At 41.2% G+C, this 18,233-nt stretch overlaps 1 protein-coding gene across 1 annotated transcript; it reads right to left on the bottom strand.

Moving 5' to 3' along the window:
- Nucleotides 1–1,420: 1,420 nt before the first annotated feature.
- LOC147317159 (glycerol-3-phosphate acyltransferase 4) lies at nucleotides 1,421–17,485 on the bottom strand. Its single transcript, XM_086313845.1, has 13 exons — nucleotides 17,318–17,485; nucleotides 15,866–16,531; nucleotides 13,568–13,637; nucleotides 13,177–13,477; nucleotides 11,818–11,892; nucleotides 11,641–11,730; nucleotides 6,312–6,405; nucleotides 6,063–6,178; nucleotides 5,796–5,851; nucleotides 5,619–5,704; nucleotides 5,398–5,526; nucleotides 4,512–4,591; nucleotides 1,421–2,799 (listed from the first exon to the last, which is right to left on the bottom strand). Exons 2-13 carry the CDS (start codon nucleotides 16,031–16,033, stop codon nucleotides 2,691–2,693), a joined length of 1,374 nt encoding a protein of 457 aa, XP_086169971.1. The 5' UTR covers nucleotides 16,034–16,531; nucleotides 17,318–17,485; the 3' UTR covers nucleotides 1,421–2,690.
- Between the last annotated feature and the right edge of the window lie 748 nt (nucleotides 17,486–18,233).

Here is an 18,233-nt window from a genome sequence, read left to right as displayed (position 1 = left end):
TCCTGTTAAAAGGGGGATTTTCATTCCCACTGACACCAAGTTCTTCTTTTTAAGGGGGCACAATGTAAAGTGCTTTGAGGCGACTGTTGTGGTGATTTATAAATAAAACTGAACTGTCAAGTTTTCCACATTTTGTCAAGTTCCAATAATCTCAAATTCGATTCTGTCCTCCTGGTGCCAACCAGCATTTTACTGCACAGCTTCTGCTGCTCTTCTTCACAGGTATCTTTAACCTTTGCCCTTTTCAGTTCTCCATCCGTATGAAAGAGCTTGAATTTGTAAACAATGTAGCCACACATGTTCTAATGATTAGTTTCTACCCAAGCGATTAAAATGTAAACAATATAAACTTTATCATAAATAGCAATACTGCAATAAATTCTTATTCTTTAAAAAAGGGCAACCAAATGGTACGAGGAAGCAAATAGTCAACTGTGAAAAATGAATTGAATATAAGGTCTCCATGTAGTTGGTAAGAATAACTGAATAATTAAATTATAGGTTGATTGGCCTTGTAGAGCCAATCATCTTCATAAGTCTAGACCCAGAAATAGCTGATGTTTATCGTCTTTCCATCAATCGACACCCATGAGATCAAGATGTTTTGATTTTTTTATGCATTCAAAATTCTTATTCAATCTACTTTAAAACAGGTCTGTCTTTTGTTTTATCCCCTATATCAGCACTTCTAAGAATAAATGCTTTAGTCATTTGGACGCATATCATGAGCAGGTATCAGACTAAAAGTGAGCTTATGACATCTGACTCTACTGTGTGCTGAAACTCAGCAAATATTTGCCCCCTTCCTGGTTTATTCTTTGCATAATTGTCACAGTTACATGTGTCAGACTGTCAAAAAAATATTTAATGTGGGACAATTATAATGACAAAACACACAATGCAGTTTTAAAATCGTGACTTAATAAATTAAGGGATAAAATCTACCCAAACCTATCTGGCTCTGTGTGACAGAGTGATAGTGTAAACCTAATAACTTGTTTTGCCACTTTTGGCAGCACGAACTGAAATCAAGTGTGTGATTACTGGCAATGTCTTTCAAATCACTGTGAAGGAACTTTGGCCGACTCGCCTTTGCAGAGGTTTTTTTTTTTTTTTTTAAATCAACCACACTGCAGGGTTTTCAAGAATGAAAGGCTTGTTTAAGGTCACACATAAGCATCTCAGGTAATCACATGTTTAAATCTCTTCAAATGTGCTGTACATTCACGCACTGATCCTTAGCACTAAACCCTGATAGGGAATAAATGCAAGAATACAGTGCTAGAAAAATAAAGATTCCAATCTTGATGCCAGACTGGAGGCATCACAACGAAAAACTATCCAGAAAGACAGAAAACAACAGCAAGTCAAGGCAATACTTATAAACATTAGATATAGTGAAAAAAAAACAAAGTCAAAAGTAGTGAACATTCTTGAACATTTATTTTTATGAAATGATTTGACATAATCTAAAACGACTATCCCTGATAACAGCAGACCAGTGAGACAAAGGTCCCAGGGAGAAACCAATGAGGCCGTCCACCAAGTTTCTTGAGTTCAAAGTAAAGCTGCAGTCTGTTCATGAAACCTCCTTGAGGCTGCTAAGTTAGGAAAAAGGTCATTGGTGAGGCGGGGCAGATAAACACAATAGCTTTTAGAGTTTACTTAAAATAAACTAGCCACTGTTCACTGCAATGGCAGGAAGTCAATGAAAAGATGTATTTTTAAAAGGTGTATGAGTATGTTTTGGTTATTTGCCATTATATCTATGTGTTTAGTGAAGAGACCCACTGTTATGATTTTACATCGCTACCTGCGTGACACAAGCCTTACAGGAACAATGCTGACGAAATTCCTAATAATCCCTTTTTCCAGTTATACATTATTAGCTGGAAGAAGAATAGGTGTCTAAATCTACAGACTTCCATCAGAGTAACTGTGGGTGCACATTTTCCACTTCATAATGTGAGCACTTGCACATTCAGTGGAGAGAGGAGAAAAAAAAGAAAAGAAGTCACAGACAGCATATCAGGAACACGTCTCAAGCGCAGCTCCTACAGTGGCCATGTGTTGATACAAGTCTTAATGTAAAACTCAATGTTTAAAATACAAGGTTTTTTTTTCATCTTGGAAAAAAGCCCATAAAAATATCTGAAATGTAACAAAATCTGGCACTGTGCCCTGAATCAAGGGTACAAGCCGGTCATGAAAAACCCCAAGTCAGTCACAGGTTTCAGCTTTAGAACAATTTAGTTTTTATCTACAATAACTCCTTTATACACCCAGGTATAATCAAGTCTGAAACGGAAACATAACATAAAAACATGACTGTAAAATCTTAAAAACAAAATATAAAACGATTAAGTGAAAAAGAAAAAAACAAACAAAAATAAACACTTTTCCTTAAAAGACTGCCACCAAGGAAGACTCTCCTTTGCTCCGTTTCTAATGCAAGCGAGGCTTCGGTCAAGCTATTCCAACACAGGGCAGCAGACTCAGAATGACCTGTAACAGCGAAGCCAACTTAACATGCCAGGCTGAGGCAGTGACCGAGGAAGCCAAATGGAGTACTTTTGACATCAGGGACAGAATTTTCCAGTCCAGGGGCTCCGACAGAAAAGGACCGCTGCTGATCGCCTAATCAGTAAGAGGTGCCCAGCTTTGAGCCAGTCCATCTCCATAAAGGTCCTTCAGGAGCGGCTGCGGTCCTCCTGGGTGCCAACCAGCATTTTACTGTACAACTTCTGCTGCTCTTCTTTAAAGGTATCTTTAACCTTTGCCCTTTTCAGTCCTCCATCCCTATAAAAGAGCCTGAATTAGTAACAATGTAGCCACACATGTTCTACTGATTAGTTTCTATCCAAGCAATTAAAATGTAAAAAACTTAAACTTTATCGTAAATGGCAATACTGTAATAAATTCTTATTCTTTAAAAAAAATGGCAACCAAATGGTATAAGGAAGCAAATATTCAACTATGAAAACTGAATTAAATATAATAATGTCTCCATGTAATTGGTAAGAATAATTGAATAATTAAATTATAGGTTGATTGGCCTTGTAGATCCAATCAGCTTCATAAGTCTAGACGCAGAAATAGCTAATGATGTCAAACTGTTCTTCATTTCCCAGAAATCAAACATTTTTGGCATCACTGAGAGTAACAACAGTCCAAATTCTTGCAGCGCCAATAAAATGATGAGTGTGGGAGTTCACCCTGGTGTTACAAAAAAGTTCAACATCCATGAAAAAGTTGTTTAACAGAGTAAGACGTTAGCTAACTATACTCTCCATCAAAAAATTATAAATCATGTTCTGAAAGTTAAGAAAGAAAGAAAGAAAGAAAGAAAGAAAGAAAGAAAGAAAGAAAGAAAGAAAGAAAGAAAGAAAGAAAGAAAGAAAGAAAGAGACAGATCTGTTGTCACTCTGGACAAAACAAAACAGTAGCAATGTCTGTCTGCATGCTCAATCATCCAAGTAAGGAAATCCCCCAAAGTTGATTTTGTTCTGAGTGACGAAATGTTTCTCCCAATGAAAACACCATGTCCAGATGAACAGAATCAACTTTTTGGGAGTAGCGATGTTTGTAGTGTTACTGAAGTTTGGCTAGCTGGCAATGGCGTGCTACCTGGTGGCTACCTACAGAGCTATGGTTAGAGTAATATAAACTTAATAAATGTTAATGTGAGGGTCTCTTAACTAAACTTTAGTTAAGAGAACATTTCAGATAATCCATCTAACGGAAAAATTTCTGATTCTAGGCTTCAGGTCCCCACTGAAATCTTAGTCAGCCTGAGAGTGATTCTTTTCTGATGCGTTAAAATATTTGGTGTCTGGCAAGCCGTGAGCCCATGGGCTGTAGATACAGTAGATACAAACTGAGCTTAAAGGCGTGCTGCACATAACCAGTGCTAATAAAAAGCCAGACAAATTGACAACGACCATGGATTATTCTTAGGGGCTTGTTTATGTTAACTAAAAAAAAAGTATCCCAGTACATTAAAAAGACAAGAGTCTAAACAAACGCCACAGGAGGACAAGGAAGCAGGAGGGACATCATCATGTAACAAGCAGATAAACTGTAATTCAGATGGCACCCTACAACGCTGTAGTAACTAAAGGAAATTTCAGTAGTTCATAGCTCATAAAAAGAAAGGAAAGCAGTGTTATTAGGTTGCATCAATTTGCTCAATGCATTTCATGGAAACTAATGGATGCAGTTGAAACAGTAAAGAAAATCCAGTATATTTTTAGACATCTAAAATGATCTGTGTGGGACTATAGTACATGTAACATAATTATGGATGGATTTGGTTAACAGCTCCAACAAGCTGGAGCAATGATTGTGTATGTGACTGACAGAAAAAAACCTTTTATTTTGTAAGGTTTTGCTATTGCTTTTGGTTACACTTGTGCTTTTCTATGATCCAGTGTCTGGTATGAATAGTCACACGTTTTTCTGCCTTGTCCTTCATTGAATGTGTATGTGAAAATGAAAGAGTGTTATCTTACCATAAGAGATCGACAAGTCCTCCTTGCCTGGCTATGGCTGCTTTAACACGATTTGCGAACTGTACTGCATCCTCTCCCTCCTGTTGGGAGGACAAACATGAATACAGTTCTGGTAAGCAAGCGGTCATAAACAATGAACAGCTTTTCACCTAAAATCTTATCATTTTGTCATACTGAAGGAGATCTGGGTGGCAGCATCTGTAGCAATGCCATGCAGCACATGCTCATGCAATATGCACTAATGCACCACATACCATGGAGGATGCTGGTTTTTGAGTTGTGTGCTGATGGTTGCTCTTTTTAGCTCTTTAAGACTATGTATATGATGAATGAATGAATAGATTTTGATTGGTCAGGTCACCGGACAGATTTATGTTACATTTCAGTCGATCTTAAATAAGAGAGTTAGCAACATTTCTGAATCTTGTTTTAATTCTCAAAGACTTTGCTTCTCTGAGATGATCTTTGCATAATCAATAATGTTAATGACCTGTTGCCAGTTAAGATAATTAATGCTGAGATGTTTCACTAAGTGCTTTATTCCCCTCATGTGTTTTGTTGCCCTTGTCTAAAAAAGTATAAAGCCTTGAAAATGTATACCATCAAAAGTTTGGTATTATTCTCATTGTAGGAATTTGTAAACAGGGCGACAAAACAATACAGAGGGTCTACAGCTGAAACGCATATTCTGTTATTGTGACTGCAGGTCCTGCTGGTCAAATTTTGAGGATGGCTGGTCAAAATAAAATGTAATAAATCAAGATAAAAAAAATCCATTACAAGTATATGGATTTTAAACAACGTGCTCTCAATATATAAAAACAAAACAACAAAAAAAAGAAACACAAAGCTTCTCTTTGTTGAGATGCCTCGAGTTGAGTCTCACCTCTCTAGACATGGGAGGAAGGTACCACACGCTGCAGACGATGGCCCAGCTGCTCATCATACGCAAAAGGTAGTTGACCATCCCGAACTTGCTGCTATTCCAGAAAGCATCTCCAAAGCGGGGATCATACTACGAGGTTCAGGCACACACCAAAATGATTAATCAGTACATGTGTTACTGTGGACAAGACTGTAGTTAAAAACTAGAACAAAAACTGTTACCTTAATAGCCACAGGGTAGACTGTGGCACCAATTTCAAAACTGCCCTTCTTAAACATCATAACCGATGTGTTGTTAATGCAGGTACCTTGAAATAAGAATTCATAAAACACAAGGTTTATGTAAGATAAAATGAAACTTGCAGTTAGATAACTATATGATTTTCTATATGAGCTCACCTTCTGGGAAAATGAGGATAGGCAGTTTAGATTTATCTTCTACATGGTCGCTCAATCTGTAGTGAAAGAAGTATGCAGGTTAATGCAAAAGATTTCTAAAGAGATCACTTTTTAAAGACTATTAAACCAAAAATTTGAGTAGACTTATTCCAATTTGAAGTTTTACTTTGAATGATCCAAAAACAACCCATGGAATAATTTCTAAAAAGGTAAAACGTCATAAAAACGTACAAAAAAAATATCTTTAAACACAGACTGTAATTCTACCTTTTGGCCACAAGATGTCTGTCTTTTACTTCTGAGCGTTCAAACCAAATGTGTGGACAAGCTTTGACCATGGATCTCTGAATGACCCCCATCAAGCCGCCATGGATTTGTCCAACCTAACAACACAAACACAAAGATAGCAACAGATCTATTTCTGGGAGAGTTTCCACTCCAACAAATACCTGCAGTAGAAGAAGTGACCAACGTAAATGTTTTGTTCTTTTCTACATTTTGTGCCAGTATAGTTACCATAGCATAACAGCCATCGCTTGCCAGGATGATGACATCAATTGGTGAAGTGTGGTTAGCGACACAGATGCCTCCATTTTTGGGTTTATTCTCACTAGAAAAGGGGGAAACAACAATTAAATTATGATGGGACTTAATAAAGATTATGAAGTGTGGGGGGTAAGCAACTGTTAAAATCAAATGCAAAACCATGCTTAATAGAAATTTTGGTATGATTTGGTGCAGTGCCTCCCACCCTCTTCTCTGGTGAAAACAAAGCAACCCATGCTGTCCATGTTGAAATGTGCGACCCCCTGAGTATGGAGGATCTGACAGCTAAGACTACATTCCACAGATAGAGTTTCCATCTTAAATAGGGAGAGAACATTGCTTACTGTATCACTTGAGTATTTTTAGAACCAGACTGGGGAGGAATACATGTTACAACAGGCTAGGCCCAACAGACTCAAAGTTACAGCTCTGGCTTACCTACAAGTGCACCTAATGTGCATCAGTCCAATCAACAAATGTCAAACAAGTACTGACTCGACTTCTACTCGTATCTCTCAGAATCTGAATTTATATTCTCATTTCAACAACAAACCACCATTGTTCTGCAGGTGAAAGCATATCAGGTCACATTTCCTTTCAGAAACGTAACAAATATCACTAAAAATGTCAGCTGATTATTTCAAATTCCTTCAAGCCTCCTATACACTTGGCACTGCCAAGAAAACACCAGCTGCTAGAGAGTGCACAATGTGAGTAATAACTTCCTCTTCCACATCGGTTGCATGTGCAACCCTTTTGATCAAAGTCCTCTGTCACGTTTTATGTTCCTCCAACGTTCTTGCGAAAAAAAAATATATATTTAAATTATTTCTTGCATCACTTAATAAATCTCTCAAACCCAAATCTAATTGAATCAGTAATGGTTCATGAAACACATTCCTTGGCTCCAAGCATGTCATATGTAAAAACTTGGAAAGTTTGGTTGAGCTCACAATGGTTGTGTGAGCATCTGTTGCTGACTTCTGTACTTCATCTTGCATCAGAATAACTGCTGTGGTGAAAATTAATTCAGAAAGTCTTGAGTCTAGCTACAGACACCCTTCCTTTCATGCTCACACACTATATGCACAGATTTCCATTGTTAACACCATGGCTTCTGCTCTCTGAACATAAGTCATCTGTCATCATGTAATCTGACACCTTTCCCCTCAGGACAAGATGTCAACTGAGCCTTATGTTTCTGAAAGGCAAAATGATGGGACCATGTGAACAAGCGGTGCAGCCGCTGCATGGTTGGGATTATTGCATCCTTCTAGATTTATGATAACTTCAAACCAAAGCTTAAATCTTGACATCCTCATTGCCCAAAGTAGGGCTGGGCCATATCATACCGTTCACGGTAATACCGGTATAATGTTGGGCAACGATAACAAAATGAAATATCGCAATAGAATATGGGTAAAACGCATGTGCAGTGCCTTTGTTTTCATACGAAAATGGCGGAAAAAGCATGGCGGTGACAGAGAATGAGAAGGGCGAAAGTGGAATGAATGAAACGGATGAACCAGAATTAGTTTGTCAAAATGCTGCAACTTCAGTGGTGTGGAACTGGTTTAGCTTTCGTCCGTCAGATACACATCAAAAAACTATTTTTGGTAGCGCATGCTAGTGGGCCGTCGTTATTACCAAGTTATATTTTGGAAAATACAGCACACTTAAAATCAATCTTTTGATTTTTCTGAAAATCGACAGTGCCCCTTATAATCCCGTGTGCCTTATATATGAATTCTGGTTGTGTTTACTGACCTCGAAACGATTTTATGTATTATACACGGCGTTCGAAAATCAGTCAAATGTTTTAGTACGACTTTGCTAAGCTACGAACCCGCACCGCTTGATGGATTGTCGGAGCATTACGGCTGTCGTACGCAGGAGCCTCGTGGAGTGATATGTACTGTGCTTCAACATAATATTACCGTATTGTGTGTGTATAACCTCTTTTTAAGTTTTGTAGATATTATACATGGTTATGCTGAGGATATGTCGGCCAATTTCCACTGGAAATGCATTTTGGTTAAACTGTCAGCAAGGAATTTGCATTTGCACAGTTACATTTTTATATAACTTTTAATGCACACTAAAAAAATTTAAAAAAAAAAACAGCTGCTTGTTTAAGTGAAAATACATTGATGTTTTTTTTGTTTTGCACTAATAAAGTTGTAAAGTGTTTTGTCTAGTGTCAATTATATCATCTTATATATAATTATCGCAAATTTTCAAATGTATATCGTGATAAATACTTTTGGTCATATCGTCCTGCTCTAGCCCAAAGTGTCATAGGCTACGTTCACACTGCAGGTCTTAATGCTCAATTCCGATTTTTTGATCAAATCCGATTTTTCTGTCTGGTTGTTCACACTACAAATAAAATGTGACCGCAAAACCGCTCTAGTGTGAACGGTTCACGGCCCTCAGAGTGGCCCGCACGCGCAAAAGAAGACATCACACACAACGCACTCCGTTTACGGTAGTAAAAATGGCAGCTACAGAGCTAGCAGGTGTTGTTGCAGCAGTCTATTAATTTCTGCACAGTCGTAACTGACAGAATTTTGACAAATTAGAGGAAGAAGGACACTGAGAAAAAAGATAGCCTGTGCTTTAACAATGGCCTTGTTTGGAGCAGTGGCTGCTACCTCCGTGCAGAGGTATATATGGACACGGAGTCGTTTAGCTTGAATAGAATTGTCTCCCCATATGCTAATCAACTCCAAAACCTCAGTTTTTGTCCATTGACTCGCTCCGTCTCCAGTTTCCGCCGCCATGCTTTCTCATTTGTCTTCTCTGGCACTGATAATTGGCTTCTGTCTTGTGTCAGTGACATAAAAGACTGATTTAATGCAACATGACCATTCAAACAGCAGTCACTTTCTAAAACATTAGATATCTATTGGATTCAGTACCACATACGAAAGTGACCCAGATCGGATTTGAAAATATCGGATTTGTGCCGTTCACACTGTCATACCATGATCGGATATGGGTCGCATAGGGTCAAAAAAGTCGTATTTGATGCGCTTTCGCCTGCAGTGTTACGTAGCCTAAAGTAACCCCAAAACGCATTAAATCTATCCATCCATCTTCATCCGCTTTGTCCGGGGCCGGGTCGCGGGGGCAGAAGCCTAAGCAAAGAGGCCCAGACCTCCCTCTCCCCAGCCACCTCCTCCAGCTTATCCGGGGGAATACCAAGGCGTTCCCAGGCCAGCCGAGAGATATAATCTCTCCAGCGTGTCCTGGGTCTGCCCCGGGGCCTCCTCCCGGTGGGACATGCCTGGAACACCTCACCCAGGAGGCGCCCAGGGGGCATCCTTGTCAGATGCCCGAACCACCTCAGCTAGCTCCTTTCGATGTGGAGCAGCAGCTGCTCTACTCTGAGCCCCTCCCGGATGGCCGAACTTCTCACCCTATCTCTAAGGGAGAGGCCAGCCACCCTTCGGAGGAAGCTCATTTCTGCCGCTTGTATCCGCGATCCCGTTCTTTCGGTCACTACCCACAGCTCGTGGCCATAGGTGAAGGTAGGGACGTAGATCGACCGGTAAATTGACAGCTTCGCTTTTACACTCAGCTCCCTCTTCACCACGACGGACCGGTGCAGCGTCCGCATTACTGCAGCTGCAGCCCCAATCCGTCTGTCGATCTCCGGCTCCCTTCTCCCATCACTCGCGAACAAGACCCCGAGATACTTGAACTCCTCCACTTGGGGCAAGAACTCATCCCCGACCCGGAGTGGGCACTCCACCCTTTTCCGGCTGAGAACCATGGCCTCAGATTTGGAGGTGCTGATCCTCATTCCCGCTGCTTCACACTCGGTGCGAACCGTTCCAGTGCGAGCTGGAGGCCCTCACCCGATGAAGCCAACAGAACCACATCATCTGCAAAAATCAGAGATGAGATTCTGAGGCCACCAAAGCGAAAGCCCTCCACCACTTGGCTGCGCCTAGAAATCCTGTCCATAAAAATTATGAACAGAACCGGAGACAAAGCCCTGGCGGAGCCCATCACCCACCAGGAACGAGTCCGACTTATTGCCGGCAATGCGAACCAAGCTCTTGCAACGGTTGTATAGGGATCGAATGGCCCGTAGCAATGGGCCAGACACCCCATATTCCCGCAACACCTCCCACAGGACACCCCGAGGGACACGGTCGAATGCCTTCTCCAAGTCCACAAAACACATGTAGACTGGTTGGGCAAACTCCCATGCACCCTCAAGTATCCTGGAGAGGATAAAGAGCTGGTCCAGTGTTCCGCGACCAGGACGAAAACCGCATTGTTCCTCCTGTATCAGAGGTTCGACTAACGGACGAACTCTCCTTTCCAGCACCCTGGCATAGACTTTCCCAGGGAGGCTGAGGAGTGTGATCCCCCTGTAGTTGGAACACACCCTCCGGTCCCCTTTCTTAAAGATGGGGACCACCACCCCGGTCTGCCAGTCCACAGGTACTGCCACTGATCTCCACGCAACATTGCAGAGGCGTGTCAACCAGGACAGCCCTACAACGTCCAGAGCCTTCAGGAACTCGGGGCGGACCTCATCAACACCAGGGGCTCTGCCACCAAGGAGTTGTTTAACTGCCTCAGTGACCTCGCCCCCGGAAATTGGCGGGTCATTCCCCTCCTCCCCAGACTCTGCTTCCTCCTCGGAAGACGTGTCAGTGGGATTAAGGAGGTCCTCGAAGTATTCCTTCCACCGCCTGACAATTTTCTCAGTCGACGTCAGCATTAAATCTACAGTGGCATTTTTGAAAGTGACTGCTGACATTATGCAATTTTTGGGGGTCTCTTTTTGTTAAACATAGTTTTCCCCTTGACAATGAAAAAGTAAATCGCTCTGAGCGCTATCTAATTGTAATTTGATTTTTTTTTAGCGAAGTCAATAATCACCAGCAGCACTGTTACACTTTTCAGACAGACTTTTGCACTGTTATAACTTTGGCTTCATGCAATTTCTTATTGAGTGCGAACAGACACATCAATCAATATTTTTAATGAAAACTTATCAGGGTGTATGCCATTAAAGAGCAAGAGTGAAAAAAAATTGGGAAATTAACCACAATGTTGAGAAAGCACAGAGAAACACTGGGGCAGTTGTGTGAAGCAATCAACCAGCAGATGCACCACCCATCATCCTGTCCTCTATGACGGACACTGATCCAAAAAAAAAATGGAAAATTATGCAATTAAATGAGCAATGTCAAGTAAACACTTCCAGTGGTTGACAAATGGAATAAAACAGTCACATGACTTGGTGGTTATATGGGAAAACAGTGTAGGTCCTTACCTGTCATGGTAGGTTATAATGGCAGTCAAAGCTCTGACGCATATTCTGTAGCACATCAAATGGACTTTCTCACTCAGAAAATTCTTCATCCTGGAAAGAGTACACAGCAGGATTAACACATCTGCAGGGCTGATCTGATACTTTTGATAGAGTTAAAGTCGTAACCATCAGTTATACCTTCCATTTGGCAGCAGCCCAACAACAGAGGTGAGGAACACAAGCAGACCTACACCAGTGAAGGCAAGAGTGACCCTGATAGAGGGAGACAGGACAATTCAGAGAAGCATAAGGAAGCATTACAACAGAACACTGTAGTTGTTTTGGTTTAATTAATTAGTCTTTGTATGGACATTAACATGCAGATATATTACTTAAAAAGCTTTCTTCTGAACCACAAGCTTTCACTTAGAAGAGCTCATGTAAAAAGCAGTAGTGTAAGATTCTTGACATAAACTCAAAGTATCATGCCCTCCTCTACACTCCACTGTCTCAGACAAGACTGCAGAACCTGCAGAAGGACATATTAGGTGACAGTTAAGCTGGCCGACACGTCGACTTAATCTGGATGAACCAATCATCCAGGGCTGGAAAAGGTGCTGATTATATTGTGTGGGGATTAAGAAAAATATAAGAGAGCTGAAGGTTTCACAGTGTCATGAGCAAAGCCAATATTCAATTGGACAAAGGCTGAAAGAGAGAATCTATTAGGCTTGACAGGAGACTAGAAAGGAGGGTGTCTGTGCAGCGGTGGCCTGATTTGTCTCCCCACTGGCGACTGGAAATGAGCCAGCCACACTTAGCACTGAGTCACCATCTCTGTGTCTTTCTAAGATGAGGCTGGTAGAGGATCTCTGTATGTGGCGTCTTTAGTTATGTAACAGCAAGTTCGCATGTCAAGTAACCACACAAAACTGAGTAACCAGTTAGACTTGCATGTGGTTAAAACATAAATGTGAAACTTTAGTAACATTCTCTGGGACAGTTTGTTAAAACTGAAGAACTTAATACAAGAAAAAAGCGTTCTATCATTGCTCAGTTGGGCAGGACTGCTGCATCACACAGTCAAACCACACACCCAAGGGCTGGAATCTAGACGTCCCATAGATGCGAACATGTGCGTTAATGCTGTGACGGCCTAAAGACCTATCGAGGGTGTACCCGACCTTTCTGAAATATCCCTACTGGAAGCATCGATTGTGAGGCTGGTTTGGCCTACAGGTGGTACATTTGCAACTTTTTATTGGACTATTTAGATAGAGTTACATGACAAAAGATACAAACATACATGCTAGGGAAGGAGATTATTAGTATGTTACATACGTAACATATTTCTCATGTCGTTGAGCGTTTGTGACGAGCTAAAATATGGAAAAGTATTCAAACTAAATTTTTATGCTAGCATTAGCATTTGTGACAAGGTTATACCAGTGCCTAGTTGTACAGGAGGGGCTAATGTATTGTGTGTATCCATGTTTTTGGTATTTCAAAAGCAGCAACTGTGCTTTTGCCTGTGACTCTTCAAAGTACAGCTAATACCTGAGAGGCAGCAGGAAACCATAGCGGATCAGCAGGCCCAGCCCCCATAGGACAGTCAGCCTCAGGCTGATATAGTGGAAGTTGTAGTTGCTCCGGGTCAGCAGATTCCAGGACTTCAGCTCCTCAGCAGTAAACCGCTTGGTCACTTCATCATCCATGATGCTTTCCACTCCTCGCCGGGCAAAATAGAAAATGTCAGATAACTCAAACTCAGTGGCTGAGTCCAGGTCTTTATTGCTGCCGCTCCGCCGGATCTCCTTGATCTCCTCCTCCAAGGAGGTTGGCTCCTTGGCAATGATAGCTGGAATAGTTCAGACAGACAGAAAGTCAAAAATATTCACCTCTAAAACAAATACATCTTTTGAACAAATATTTCCAAGAATGATCTTACCATTTGAATAGGGTTTGTACAGGAGGTGATTCTTTTCTTTTGCTCCTCTCTCTATCCTAAGTGTGGCCCACTAGAAAGAAACAAAGAAAGAAATGGATCTACAATTAGAAAGAGACGCAAAAATGTTTGAGAAATTAAAAAAAAAAAAAAAACCAGTTCATTCTAGAGAGGTGCACAAATATTCTCCACACCCTGGCCTAAAGGCATCTAAAATGAAAACATGTGCGCACTGGTTATTTTAAAGACAGGTTTCAGCCTTGCATTCAATCATCATTGCAACATTACATTACATGAAAGAAAGGTCAAACATCTGGCAGCAGAAGGAATCTTATATGGACAAATGGTCACATTTTTAAGCAAGCCAATATCCGATACTCGTTTCTGCTCAAGAGGCAATATGAATGAACTTTCCCCACAAAAAGAAATATTACATCTATTGTTTTTCCTTTTTGCACAAATGATTAAAAATGGCAAAATTCCCCAGTGTTGTTCAAGTATATCGTGCTTATCTTCAGACACCCAATGTTTGCTTATTCAAAAAAAAAAAAAGAGGATTTCCGTGTGTAGTACTTCTCCAATTTTTCTGACTTATCTGTGCTTGCAGAAACACTAAAATGCAGACTACTCCCTGTTTAACATGTATTATACTGCAATAAATGTCAAAAATATTTCCTATGACGCAAACATCTAGTCATTTACGTATGCTGTGCTAGGTGAGATAAAAAACTAAATGAAGTGCATCAAAGAACGCAGTGTTCTCCCAAGCTGGAAAACAACATGTTTGTTTGTGTGCGTGTGTTTGGGGGGGATATCAGGACATGAGTAACCTGGTTGTGCTCGATCAGTTTCACCTGTGCCTACAGCCTGCAGAATTTTGGCAACTTTGAGGGTTTTCTGCATCAATCATAAGAAAATCAACTGACACTGGAACAAAACCGAATGTTTGTAAGTACTCAAACACATTAAGGCATGAAAGTCTGCTAAAACTCAAATTAGTCAAAAGGACTGGTACAAACAAGAACGCTTGGTGGCTGGACATCTCACAAACTTTCAAACGTTTGGCTCTAAATCACAGAAAGCCTAAACACCTTTATTTAGGCTGGATAACCAAGATGTTTTATTACATTTCCTAAAAATAACTTTATTTTACAGCAACAATTAACATTAACTCTAGTAATGAAGGCTCTACACAAGCCATCATTAGTCAAATCTGATACAAGCAACACTAGTCAACCAAGGTTTTTCACTTTTTTATTTTGTTCTTTTACAGCTACCTTTAAACTGTGTCGTGACAAGTTGTCTTACCGAGTCATCATATGAAAATGCAGCTGCAGTTGTCAGTGGTGACTGCAGGAGTAAACAGAGAGCGGCTCCTTCTAGTAAAAAGATGAGGACCAAAATAAAGCAGCTGCTTTGCAGCATGTAGCCCCCAAGCTGCATGCGAGCGAAAAGGTCCTAACTGCTACATGCACATATCTTATGAAGTATTGCCATTTATACACTCATTGGTTAACAGTAAAGCAAATTCTTCAGACAAGTAACTGCAAAAACAAAGTATCATTTTAGGTTTTCTGTTAAAACTGTCTATACACAAACATGGCAGGTTTCATGTTTTTATTTCCATCAAACCTAATGAACCAAATCCATGTGCTACATCTTCATTCTCTGCCTTGCACGCTCTCGGTCGTATCTGTTCTGTTCTGGAAATCTCACTGCTGCTCCTTGAATCATGAGCTAAGAACATCTGATTATCTTCCAGTGGTTCATTTATTTCTGGCACAAGTTCTGCTCTCAGAGGTACATGATGGAAAGTAATGACTGCTTTACTAGTGACACAACTGGGCAGAGCAGCTGATGCACTGTGCCATTATTAGGAGTTCAAATGCATTTCTTTAAAGTAACGACAGCAATTCAGTAAGCAGAGACAACACTTACTGACAAGCACTGTTTTCTAAACTTGAATAACAAGGGAAGTGGCTGTGGTGTTGATCTCTATCAGTCAGACAATGCCTACTGGTCAGTCGTTAAAGGCACAGATAAAGCTGGAGACGTGCCAGTGAACAATCGCTGTTTTCTACAACTTATTTCCTTTTTACAACTAAGATAAAATTTTAATGACACATTTGAGGAACAATGCTAGCAACTTTTATGTCCTTGCCATTGTGCTTGGCAGCAGAAGCAATCGTTTTAACGGTCAACTGTACAAAAGCACAAACACACCTTTATCCGCAACATTTATGATTGCCACAGCACATCAGACTGCAATAAACTTTGAGTCACGAGGAAGCACGCTCTTACCTCAAAGACCTTTAAGAGTGTTTTCATGTAAAGACGCCGGATACCAAAGGACACCCCAAAGATGGCAGGCACAATAATGAAGACCAGCAGCAGGGTGAACCACACGGTGAAGGAGATGCCCAGCAGGATACACACCAAGTTATCAAAAGGATTGAAGAAGAGTTCCATCTTTAAAGTTGGATGAGTTCAGTTCAAAAACAGTGTAAAATCCCAGGATTGAGCAGATGTGAGAAGAGGTGCAGGTCTTCACCTCCCGGCCCCAAGTGGCCTTTACCTTTTTGTCAGAAAAAGGTCTTCATCAAGATAACTAGGGGATGGAGCTTCTCCTTGCACTGAAATGCGAATCATTACAAAAACAGGAGACCACCTTGTTGTTGCCCTCTTGGGCAGTGTTAAGTATTTCAGTAGATTCACCTCGAACTGGATTCTGAAACTGAGCTGAGAAGAGTTCCGAGAAGAGTTCCGGGAAAAGGAGGGGAGGGGGGTTACGATTAAGGCAGGTGTGCTAACAAACTGCCTGTCCCTTGTTGCAGATGTTTTCTGCGGTTTGAGAAATGCCTCCCGCTGGCGGAAACAATGTAAACACTGGGACAAAAACAGCTGGGTACAGCAGGTGGTTTTTCTTGTGTGGTGAAGATCCGGGAGCTCGGCAGGAGTCACAAAGGCCTGGAAAGATGTAAACACATGGTCAGGACCAGCTGTGTCTCAGTACTAAAACCTCTTTGGTCGGATTGCTGTCTGTGTAATTTAATAACGCAAGACAGACAACGTGTCCTTGTGTCAGCGCCTGCTCAGTACATATTACATATACCGGTGTACAAACTTAATGCTAACGTGAACATAAATAAACACCACTGGTCTTTATAAGGTTAGCGCCCACCTATTTTCTGCTAAGGAGCAGATAACTTTAAATGTTACGGTTATGGGCTGGGGTGCAACGATAACGTTAGCTTAGAGGCCCTTCTCGTACCAGCTGCTGATGCTGCAGTCGGGCGGCTAACGACAGGCTCCGTCCTCAATTAAAAAAAACAAAACACTTTGGATTAGCGCGGCTCATGCATTATTTAACGGCTATTGACGCTTTCCAGGACAATTTGGCCGCCTCTCAACCCCGAGGAGGCTATTAAAGCGATATAAGCAAGAACTCGGTTGCGAAACTCAAAGACTCCTGAACGCACACTGATGACAAGAAGCCAAGGATAAAGTTAGCTTGTCGCCTCTGAGCTAACAGTGAGGCTCAAATTTGCCTCCTTGTGCGAATTGCCTCGTTTTGCTAACGTTAGCCTGCTTGCGCTCAGCTCAGTCCTCCACGATGCTGTCCGGTAGTTCACGCTCCGCTAAGACAGCCTTTCAGTTACCAGCTTGAATTCGGTACGAGGACTTGGTGTGTTTCCAGTAATTATCCTAACAACAAAACTACACGAGGCTTAAAAGGCTTCACAGTTAACCAACCTTCAGCCACGTTAAGTCCGGCTCCGGTACAGCAGCGCTCCGTCCCCCATCACTTTGTCTTTGTCTTTTGGACTGCAGCCAAACTCCACCCGTCGGACAGCACAAGCGTACAGCTGGCGGCTCGAGGATCACTGAAACGACCAACTCCTGCCGAAACCCCCCCCACCCCACCGAGCGGTGCTGACCTCTGGTGGTACATGTACGCTATTACAGTTGAATACTTTATTGGGATTTTATTTTTTCTAACCACTAGTGGCGCTATAGAGCAACTTTGCCACACGCGCTTGTGGTCAGAGGTTTACATCCACTAACCATGGGCAGGAATATCATGATAATTTGGGGCTTTAAAGATTTATTTAAACCGTTCTTTTTCTCAGGATGGAAGGAGTTATTTTGGATTTTTTTTTCCAGTCCAAGCAGGCTCAAAAGTATGCATCCACTTTCTTAAATCCTTTAATACATGGTGTTCAAGGTTCTACAATGTCTTTTAACTTGACAAGTTCACGACCTATTAACTTTAACTGCTAGTTTCTTTTGCTAGCATATGGATGTTTGACAACACTCATTGGACCACCACTCAGAACAACGAGAAAACAAAGGAACTCAGTGAAGACCAAAAAAGGAGAATTGTAGATTTACACAAGTTGTCAAGACCTCCCTGAGCCATTTCTAAACACTGCAAATTCTAAGATCATCAGTTTAACCAGCTGTCCTTAAATAAAAGTTATTCAGATGTCTCACTACTTTTTAAGGTCTAAAAAGAGGTCAAACTATCACCCTTAGATGAGAGTAAATTGTTAGAACAACCCAGGAATCACCAAAGCTCAAGCCTGCCATGAACGGGAAACTGCTGGATGCCAACCAAGAACAAGACAATGACCCAAAACACATCAAACCTGGTTTTGGATTAGATAAA

This window comes from Aulonocara sp. 'chitande type north' Nkhata Bay, linkage group LG12, assembly GCF_057382095.1.
Source record: "Aulonocara sp. 'chitande type north' Nkhata Bay isolate Kocher_YH1m ecotype deep benthic linkage group LG12, A_spYH_male_GT1.1, whole genome shotgun sequence".
NCBI classification, from domain to species: Eukaryota; Metazoa; Chordata; class Actinopteri; order Cichliformes; family Cichlidae; genus Aulonocara; species Aulonocara sp. 'chitande type north' Nkhata Bay.
The sequence above is the reverse complement of the archived record's forward strand: the minus strand, read 5'-3'. Positions and strand labels throughout refer to the sequence as shown.

Excerpts from the sequence above, each read along its gene's own strand:
- LOC147317159 (XM_086313845.1), bottom strand. The coding sequence starts at position 16,033 with ATGGAACTCTTCTTCAATCCTTTTGATAACTTGGTGTGTATCCTGCTG. Across the intron at positions 5,705-5,795 it reads TATCCTCATTTTCCCAGAAG|GTACCTGCATTAACAACACA; the intron begins GTGAGCTCATAT and ends TCTTATTTCAAG. Across the intron at positions 5,527-5,618 it reads TCTACCCTGTGGCTATTAAG|TATGATCCCCGCTTTGGAGA; the intron begins GTAACAGTTTTT and ends TGAACCTCGTAG.